General features: G+C 39.7%; 1 protein-coding gene across 1 annotated transcript; it reads left to right on the top strand.

Moving 5' to 3' along the window:
* The first annotated feature begins 8,865 nt into the window (after positions 1-8,865).
* LOC142607257 (arogenate dehydratase 3-like) lies at positions 8,866-10,406 on the top strand. The gene has a single exon (XM_075778684.1). The coding sequence runs from the start codon at positions 9,035-9,037 to the stop codon at positions 10,331-10,333; it is 1,299 nt and encodes a 432-aa protein (XP_075634799.1). The 5' UTR covers positions 8,866-9,034; the 3' UTR covers positions 10,334-10,406.
* Positions 10,407-10,624: the final 218 nt, after the last annotated feature.

The raw sequence follows: 10,624 nt of genomic DNA, 5'->3' as shown, positions 1-10,624 counted from the left end.
GCTCTGACATTTTTCTTAGAAGTCTTGTCTTTTTGGTGTTACTCTATTCTCAACATCGTTTCCACCGTCATAGCAACTGCTGTAGCCTTTCGCTGTTGAACCCCTGACGTCTTTCAGACACCGTCCTTTGGTTCCGGACCTGTAGCAGCCGTCGTTGGGGAGTTTCACACTGCAAAGATCACTGCCCTTTTCAGCATCGCCGAGCATCTTGCTCTAATAAATTTTCTGCAAGTACCACTCAAATCGCCTTGCACCGATCTACACATTCGTGGAAGCCGTGAATCCATTGGAGCCCGCATGCGCCGCTCAAACATTTAGTGCTACATCTCACGCGCCGTCATCTCTTCTAGGCTAACGTCATCTGTGACGTCAGCAGTGCCACGTCAGCATCCAGTCACCTGCTGATGTCAACGCCACGTCATCTTGCTAACGTCATCTCTAACCGTGGACTGAGTGGGCCATTGACTTTGTTCGGACCTTTGATCATTGACCAGGCGTTGACTTTGACCATTAACTTTTTCCTAGAGCTGCAATAAGGACAGGTTTTTGCAATTTTTGCAAACATTTTGGTCACAATATTGAGACTTGCTATCATTGCAACAAATTAGCTATTTCAATTTCTGCTGCTACTGTTGCTAACATTGAGAGTGTCCAATTAATGGCTTCTGTCTCTGCACAGTCTAAGTCTTCAGGTCGCACTTTCACCATGTCCACAGATGACCTTAAAAACATCATCGCCAATGTCATTTGTATGGTTGGTAATGCATCTTATTCCTTTTTTCTCTTAGTTTTATCTGGTATGTCTCCTTCCTTTTGGCTTATGGATTCTGCTTGTTGTAATCACATGACACCTAACTCGTCCTTATTTTCTGAACTTAAACTTACACCACACCCTCTTAATATTCGCACAGCAAATGGTTCCATAATATTTGGTCATAACATAGGTTCCATCTTGACCTCAAACCTCTTAGTTCCTGGGATCTATAATGTTCCTAACATTTCTTACAATTTGTTTTCTGTAGGACAATTAGTTGAGTTGGGTATCACATTATATTTGATTATTCTGGGTGTATTGTGCAGAATCCAAGGACAAGATAGGAGTTTGGGACTGGTGCCAGAGTTGGGCATATGTTTCCCATGGACAACCTTCGTCTTCCACTTGTTGCTCCTGTTTCTGTTGCCGCAGCTGCTGCAGTTTCTTCTATTCCTTCCCTTGCACTTTGGCCTGCTCGACTTGGTCACGCATCTTCTTCTAGGGTACAATAATTGGCTTCTAGAGGTTTGTTAGGTTCAGTGTCTACAGAATATTTTGATTGTGTTTCATGTCAGTTAGGAAAACAACCAGCTTTGCCTCTCAATCCTATTGAATCAATATCCACTGATATCTTTGATCTTATTCATTCTGATGTTTGGGGGCCTTTCTCTGTCTCTAGTATTGGTGGATCTCGATATTTTGTTGTCTTTGTTGATGATTACTCTCGTTATAGCTGGATTTTTAATATGAAACATTGTTATGAATTATTGCAAGTATATTCTAATTTTCCAATAATGGTTGAAACTCAATTTTCCAAACTTATCAAAATTTTCGATCTGATAATGTTCTTGAGTACACTCAATATGCTTTCCAAACTTTTTTGCCTTCCTATGGCACTGTTCATCAACTAACTTGTCTAGGTACCTCTCAGCAAAACGGTAAAGCCGAACGAAAACTTCGTCATATTCTTGACACCGTTCATGCTCTCCTTCTCTCTGCCAAAGTTCTTGCTCCTTTTTGGGGCGAAGCTACTCTTCATGCTGTTAATGCTATTAATCGCATTCCCAATCCTGTCATCCACAATCAAACACCATATGAACGCCTTTTTGGGTCACCTCCAGACTATCACCACCTTTGCTCCTTCGGTTTTGCTTGTTTCGTTCTTTTTTAGCCACATGAGCATAACAAACTTGAGCTTAGGTCAAGGCTTTGTTATTTTCTTGGCTATGGCGAAACTCAAAAGGGGTATCTGCGTTATGATCCTGTTTCTCATCGTCTTCGTATCTCCTGCAATGTTGTCTTTTAGGAACATCGCCTCTTTGTCGAGCTCTCTTACTTCCGTGCTTCTCTGTCTTAGATCTATTCTCAGATGAGGAACATATTCCTTCTGTAGTTGCTCCTGACCCTTTCGTAGCTGCTCCTGATCCTCCTGTAGTTGTTCCTGATTCTCCTATAGACTTCTTTGCCCAATCACCAGATATCCTTGATCCCTTTCCTAGTTCCCCTTTTAATGAAAAGGCGGAAGATGAACAGGTCAAAGACGAGCTACCCAACCTTGAGCTTGGGTCCACTGCTCCCGCTCCCCCTGAAGATCTTGCACAAGACATTCTACCTCGTCACTCAACTCGGGTAAGATCCATTCTTGCACATTTACTTGACTATCATTGTTACACTGCACGAGCCTCACACCTATCGTGAGGCTTCCACTGCCCCTTTATGACAGATTGCAATGAAAGAGGAACTTGATGCATTATCTAAAAACCATACTTGAGACTTGGTCACTCTCCCCCTTGGAAAATCTCTGGTTGGTTGTAAGTGGATCTACAAGATTAAGACTCACTCCGATGGGTTCATTGAGCGCTACAAAACTCGTCTTGTTGCAAAAGGTTTTACACAGGAGTATGAGATTGATTATGAAGAGACCTTTGCCCCGGTTGCTCGTATCTCATCTGTTTGTGTCCTCTTAGCTGTTGCTGCTGCCAGTAAATGAGACATTTTCTAGATAGATGTCAAAAATGCATTCCTTAATGGGGATTTAAGTGAAGAACTTTATATGCAACCTCCTCCTAGTCTCTTTGTTGAATCAAACAAGGTTTTTCACCTTCGACGTGCATTTTATGGCCTTAAACAAGCTCCACATGCTTAGTTTGCCAAATTCAACTCTACCATCTCTCGCTTGGGTTACATGGCCAGTCATTATGATTCTGCCTTATTTCTTCTTCGCATTGACAAATGCACTATTTTTACTTCTCTTGTATGTGGATGATATGATCATAACTGGTGATGACCTCAGTGGCATTCAAGAACTCAAGGATTTTTTCAGTCAGCAGTTTGAGATGAAAAATCTTGGACATCTCAGCTACTTCTTGGGTCTTAAAATCACTCATTTTTCAGATGAACTTTACATTACTCAAGCCAAGTATGTCTCTAAACTCTTGTCTCCAGTTGGACTCACTGATAGCAAGATTGTTGACACTCCAGTTGAGCTTAATGCGCATTTGACTCTCTCAGGGGGGAAACCATTGTCTAATTCCTCTCTTTACAGATGCTTAGTTGGCGGCCTAATTTATCTCACAGTTATTTGTCCAGACATTTCCTATACGATTCACCAAGTGAGCCAGTATCTGTCTGCTCTACGATCGACTCATTATGCTACTGTTCTGCGCATTTTTTGGTACTTAAAGGGCACTCTCTTCCATGGTTTTTTCCACTCTACTCAGTCTCCTCTTATTCTTTGTGCATTTTCTGATGCTGATTGGGCATGAGATCCCACTAATCGCAGATCTACCACTGGTTATTGCTTTCTTCTTGATTATTCTCTGATTTCTTAGTGAAACAAGAAACAAACTCATGTGGCCTGCTTCGGTACTGAAGCAGAATATCGTGCTCTTGCTGATACCACATCTGAGCTTCTTTTGCTACGATGGCTTCTCAAAGATTTAGGTGTGTCTACATCCTCTGCTACTCCTTTTTATTGTGACAACAAGAGTGACATTCATATTGCTCACAATGATATCTTCCATGAACAGACTAAACATATTGAGATCAATTGCTATTTTATCCATTATCATCTTGTCCATGGTGCTCTCAAGCTAATCTCATTCTCCTCTACAGATCAACTTGTAGATATCTTCACCAAATCACATCCTAAGGGATGCTTTCGTACTTTGGTTGACAACCTCAAGTTGGTCTCACATCCACCTCGAGTTTGGGGGGGGGGGGGCTGTTAACATGTATAGTGTTATGGGCTTTAGGCCCAACTAGATTACTTGTATAACACATATTCTCATACTACATCTTTACTTGTACTGCACTCCGATGCCTCCTATATAAAGGCACACGTGTATATTTTTTAATTGAGAAATATAATACTATTGAATTCAGTATTTCTAACAGATATAAATGACATGTTATCATTTGATACAAAATACTTTTTTCTCTTCCTTCAAAGTTAAAACAACCCCATCTTGCTCTATCTCTGTGGGACACATTCCCATTTCCTCCACCAACCCATAACTCCAACACTCCTTGTGTGCTGCCCCTATCAGGTAAATAACACGTGTGATAGAGTAAAAACAGATCTTAGCAGTAGAGCTATGCATGACTATTATATGTCCTAATATACACTCATTCGTCGATACATCAAATGAATAAAAATAAATAAAAGTAATGCATGTGAAAGGAATTTTTTTAATTATAAATGGATGTGTCAATTTTTGGATACAAAACAAAATATTGATTAAAAAAATTAATTATTTATATTTTGCATGCTTGCGTTTACGCTACCAAGGCCATGATAGCCTAGTGTGAACACACAACCAAGGTAATGGCATGCCCTCATGCACACTACCTAGGCCATAGTAGCCTAGCGTGATCATGTAGTCAAGGCCGTGGCATGTCTGCGTGTATGTTGCCTAAGTTGTGGCAACCACGCGTGGACATGCAATCGAAGCCATGACATACACGTGTGTATAGTGCCTAGGCCATGACAACCTAGTGTGGGCACATAGTCAAGGTCATGGAATGCCTTGTGGGTGGGCTGCCAAGGCCATGACATACTCACATGCACACTGCCTAAGCCATAGCAGCTCGGCGTAAGCACGCAGCCGAGACCATGATATGCCTTATGGGTAAGCTGCCAAGGTTGTTGCATGCCTTTGAGACCCATCAAAGATCACATATTAGTATATAACTATTTTGTGATAAAATTAATACAAATATTTATATAAAAAAAAATACAAGGTACATGTTTTTTCACACGGATATTTTTTTATAGTTCTCTAAAGTTTATTGAAGATGATTGACCTACTCAAAATAGAATCCTTCTATTAAGTGAACATTTACAATGATACAATATTAGACAAAAGATTACATCCAAAGTTATAATGGGCGGGAGTGGTAGTGGTAGTGGTAAAAGTCATCCATGAAAGCTTTAATATAGTTTTTCAAAAAATGAAAGCTTTTAGTAAATATCTATTTATTTATTTAAACTCTAATAATTGCATGTATAGATTTTACATACCATTTAGAATTTGTTATTCCTATGAACATAAATTAATAAATAAAATAAAATATATATAATTTATAAAATTAAGCTTTAAATAATAATATTTCATAAAAGTTGTGTTTTGCCTTAAGATAAAGAAAAAAATTAGAAGTTATTACATTGTCAGTGCTTTAACACATCTTATAACATGAAATATAAGCTGCAATTGAGTATCACCAAGTTGAAACATAAATTCTTCTAAAAAAAGAAGAAGGTTGAGACGTAAATAGTATTGCTCTCTTAAAACAATATGTACTATGGGCGGACAAAAACTAGCCCCAAGGACCTCTGCGGATTACAATTTAAAAAGTCCTACACAATTTACTTATAATTGAACAATTAGGAATAAACTCTCCACCATGGGAAGCTTAAACAATTGATTTCATTGACAATATATATTACAGCTATATTTCAAGTATTACACCCCTGTTCCTCTCTTGTCCTTGTGGTGTTATACATTCTCTCTCTCTCTCTCTCTCTCTCTCTCTCTCTCTCTCTCTCAGGTTGTTCACCTTCCTCTCCTTCTCCGGGCCAAAAAAAGAAAAGAAAAGAAAAGATCCCCCCTTTCTACTTCTCCCTTCTTATTTATAGGCACACTTCTCATTCTTATCCCTACTACAGCTATCCTGTTGCCAGCTAAACATTCAGGGATATTTTTCCTTACTTTATTGTTTTCCTCCCCTCCCTTATTCTTGAATTCTGACTTCTGGGTGATATCTGTACTCTTCAGGCTGTCTCATATGTATTTAATGCGGCATAGGTTATGTAAGAACCCCTTTCATTAATGCAGAGGTAAAAATCTTCAACCTTTTTACATGTTCTGGAAGCTTCCTGTGGTCCTTGGCACCATCTGGGAATTACATGGATCATTTGTGCACCTTAGTTCAAGTAAGGTTAGTTTCTTACCTTTTCCACGAGAACCATTTTCCCGTGTTGTTTTCCCCTTTTTAGTATGGGAGATGGTTTATCTTTCTTTCCCTCATAGTCCATCGCCCTTTTGGACTTCCTTCAAGCGTACAAGTCAAGCCCAGTTCATTCTCGTGGCCTAGTCCGTTATTGGGCTTAAGGCTTGGATGAGGATTCTCCTACTCCCCACATGTACCGTTTGTGGGATATTTCAACAACTAATGTAGAAAATTTTTAAACATCAGAGATTAAATTGAAAGTGTGTTTGATTAAATAATTGGAGGAAGATGACTTATTTATTAATTGGTAGGTTACAACAAAAATAACTAGACATATTAGTCAAAGTGATACTTCCCCATGAACTTTTTTTCTTCTAATTAATGAGGAAATAAATAACAAAAATCATTTGTAATTTACCTCCAACAACACGTTTCAATTTTATAATGCCTGTTGAATTTTCTTTGTTGCATTATTAAATTTTTTTCCAAAAGTAAAAAGAATAGAAAGGAAACTTTTCCCCCTCCTCTTTTCGTGTACTCGTCTTCACGAATACTAGGGGCTATTTGGGTGGAAAAAAATGCTAACTTATCACTCATCACTGAAATATTATCATTCATCACTCTATAACTCATTTCCTATCACTCAAAATCCCCAAATATCTCCAAAGCCTCGTTTGGCACCTAAACCCGGTTTTGTTTTCAACTTTAAAAACTCAAAAAATTGGGACCCACACTTTGACCTATGCTACCAGTGCACTAGAACCCTCATTCTCTCATTTTTTAGCTCTTCCTTCAATTTCATCTTCTCCCATCGGAAAACCTAGAAAAGACCAAAACCCATAAGCCAAAAACTCTTCCTCCCACTTCGACCCATTCTAACTAGACCTAGCTTGATTTTTACATTTTTGTTATAAATCATAATTACTTTTTCTTATCTGTGGTCCACCTTACAACAATTAGCAAACATGTTACATTGTCACTATCATTTTAGCAAACAATTACCAAAGATTTTTTATTTATTTATTTATAGAAAAACCTATTTGATGAGATCAGCCCCAATTAGCCTTGAATAGAAAAACTTTGCATTGTTTAAAATTTGTCCTAGTACAACAAAAGCACAAGTGGAGTGACAATCCGCTGGTGACAGAGCAGGCCTTGCCGGTGTAGAGGTTAGGTCTCATGGAGAGAGAGAGAGAGAGAGAGAGAGAGAGAGAGTGGTAGATCTACCTTGGTGTTTCTAAGAAATGACGAATGAAGTGCTTGGGGTTATGATCAAGGTCTCATTGTGGTGGTCGTCGGTTTGAGCAATGGCCGCCTTTGGGTTGGACAACGTTGTCAGATCGGTTGGCGTGACTGGGGTGAAGGATGAAGAACGAAAGGACGATTGGAGAAGAAAGTTGAGATAGACGCTTCTAGGATTTTGCTTTCTGTTTTTTCGTGTGAAGGGTAGGGTAGTGGGATTAGTCGTTGGGTGGAGTGTTGGACTAGGAAAAGCTCTGAATTGGATTTGACAAGTCTCCGCCGTGGGCCCCTGTGTTTTGATGGAAATTACCAAAATGCCACCATTACTTAGTTTCTATAACTCAAAAACAACTAAAACTTGTTTCTAATTTCCATAACTCATTACTCAATTTAGTGAGAATTGAGTGATGAAAACAAAATCTGAGAACAAATCCAAACAAGTGTTTGCTCCATGGGACTCACCATTTTTGAGTAATGGGTGATGAAAATTCAGTGATGAGTGATGAAAACACCAAATTCCAAATAGCTCATAGTTGTTTTAGGTTATTTGATTTCAAATAAAATAAAATTTATACCAATTTTATTTAAAGATTTTGGGTTGGGTTCAAGTTACACCAAATGTAACTCTAAATAATGTTACATCTCTCAATATTTTTTAATTGAATGTAAATTTTGATAAATCTATTGTTAGATTACATTATCTTCATATATTCCCAATGCTTGCAAAATTTCAAGGTAATAAAAAATTAATAGATATGTCATCAATCAATTTTTTAAATTCAAGTTTTTGTCATTTAAAATAATGCATAAAAGATGAATTTATGGATCAAATGGTAAATAATATTCAATTGACATGAAAATTAGCATGGTTGTTAAGAACACATAGAATATATAATTTCAACAGTGAGATTTTCAAAATATGAATTCTATAATAAGTTATTATATGGTGTAATATTGTTTAAAGTTACACAAAGTATAACTTGAACCTAACCGAAAGATTTTTATAAGACTTTTCCTTTGTTTTTTAGAAACAAAGATTTTTATAAAACTTGTATGGAAATATTTTTTTAAGGACTCATATAATAAATTTGGAAAGCAAAGTTACTACATCAAGTTTACAAACTAACATTTCTAAAAAAAAATAAAAAAAATTTACATACTAACGTATCATTACAAAAATAATTTAAATAAAAAATTAGTTTTTAATCCGGTTGCCAAATTTAGACAAAACTGAAGTGTTAAAACTTAGAAGAGAGAAATTATAAAAGTAAGAAAAAAAAAAAACAAAGAGAGTTGGAGAAGTCCGGATGGGGTGTATGGGGGTAGGTGTGAGATTGACCAATCTCCATCTTGTCTACTACTCCTTCTACTCTCCTCTTAATATATAAACCCAATTACCCCTCTTTCATTTCTCAGCTTGACGTTTCTCATTTCAGAGAACAACAAGCTTCAATTATTCTTTTTATTACAAATCTAAACAACACCAAAATCACCAAAAACAAAAAAAAAAAAACAGAAACAGAAACACCATCTCTCTCTCTCTCCTATTCCCACTTTTGTTTTCAATTATTTCCACTAACAACAACCATGCAGGCTATTGCTCCTCCTTCACAGTCCTTCATCAGGACAACTCGCCCGCGACTCGCTCCGTTCCGACTCGCCTCAATCCAATGCGTTTACCGATCCGACTCGGTCAACTTCCCCAACGGCGTCGGTTTGAGCCGAGCCGACTGGCAAAGCTCCTGCGCTATTTTAACCAGTAAAGTCGTTTCCAAAGAACAACCCACGGAAAAACCCGGATCCGGAACCGGTTCCGAGGGCTCAGCCGACCATATCGCCGCCGTTAACGGCCACAAGACCATCGATCTCAACCTTGTTCCTATCATAGACAAGAACAAAACTGACCTCGCAGCCGCAGATATCAACAACAACAGGCCGCAGGCGAAGCCGTTAACTATTACAGACCTGTCGCCGGCTCCTATGCACGGGTCGCAGATCCGGGTTGCTTACCAAGGTGTTCCCGGCGCGTACTCTGAAGCCGCGGCCGGAAAAGCTTACCCGAACTGCGAAGCCATTCCTTGTGACCAGTTCGAAGTGGCTTTCCAAGCCGTTGAGCTTTGGATTGCCGATCGAGCTGTGCTCCCAATCGAGAACTCACTCGGCGGATCGATTCACAGAAACTACGACCTCTTACTCCGCCACCGCCTCCACATAGTCGGCGAGGTACAGTTACCCGTACACCACTGCCTCTTGGCTTTACCGGGGGTCCGAAAGGAGTACTTGACCCGGGTCATCTCACACCCACAAGCCTTAGCTCAGTGCGAGCTCACCCTCACGAAACTCGGCCTCAACGTCGCACGCGAGGCAGTCGACGACACGGCGGGAGCGGCCGAGTACGTCGCCGCCAACAACCTCCGCGACACGGCGGCGATAGCGAGCGCACGCGCCGCGGGTCTCTACGGGATGAACATACTCGCGGACGGAATCCAGGACGACTCGAGCAACGTGACCCGGTTCGTCATGCTGGCCCGAGAGCCCATAATACCTCGTACCGACCGGCCGTTCAAGACGAGCATTGTGTTTGCGCACGACAAGGGGACGTCGGTCCTGTTCAAGGTGCTGTCGGCGTTCGCGTTCAGGAACATAAGCCTGACGAAGATCGAGTCGAGGCCGCATCGCAACCGTCCGATCAGGTTGGTGGACGATGCGAATGTGGGGACCGCAAAGCATTTCGAGTACATGTTTTATGTGGACTTCGAGGCGTCTATGGCCGACGTTAGAGCCCAAAATGCGCTGGCTGAGGTTCAGGAGTTCACGTCGTTTTTGCGAGTGTTGGGTAGTTATCCAATGGATATGACGCCTTGGTGTCCCTCCGGTGGAGATTAGCAAAAATCCTCCGATTCTTCTTTTAACCGTGTTATTATTGTTTTGCACACAAAAAAAAAAAAAAAAAACGAAATTTCATTTTAATTTCGAATTATATTTCTTCTTTTTTTTAAAAAAAAATTTTATAATTTGAAGGATGGATTGAAAAGGAGATCTAAGAGCAAGTAAGAAATGTTGGTGGTAGGTGTATGTAAAGTAGGTGATAAAAAGAAACGATGTGAAGCCACAAAGTTTTTGGTGGCTAGTGGCTACGTGTAAGTGTGAATACCATCCGCCCAAACCTTGTTTGTT

The sequence above is a fragment of the Castanea sativa genome, chromosome 8 (genome assembly GCF_040712315.1).
Source record: "Castanea sativa cultivar Marrone di Chiusa Pesio chromosome 8, ASM4071231v1".
NCBI classification, from domain to species: domain Eukaryota; kingdom Viridiplantae; phylum Streptophyta; class Magnoliopsida; order Fagales; family Fagaceae; genus Castanea; species Castanea sativa.
The sequence above is the reverse complement of the archived record's forward strand: the minus strand, read 5'-3'. Positions and strand labels throughout refer to the sequence as shown.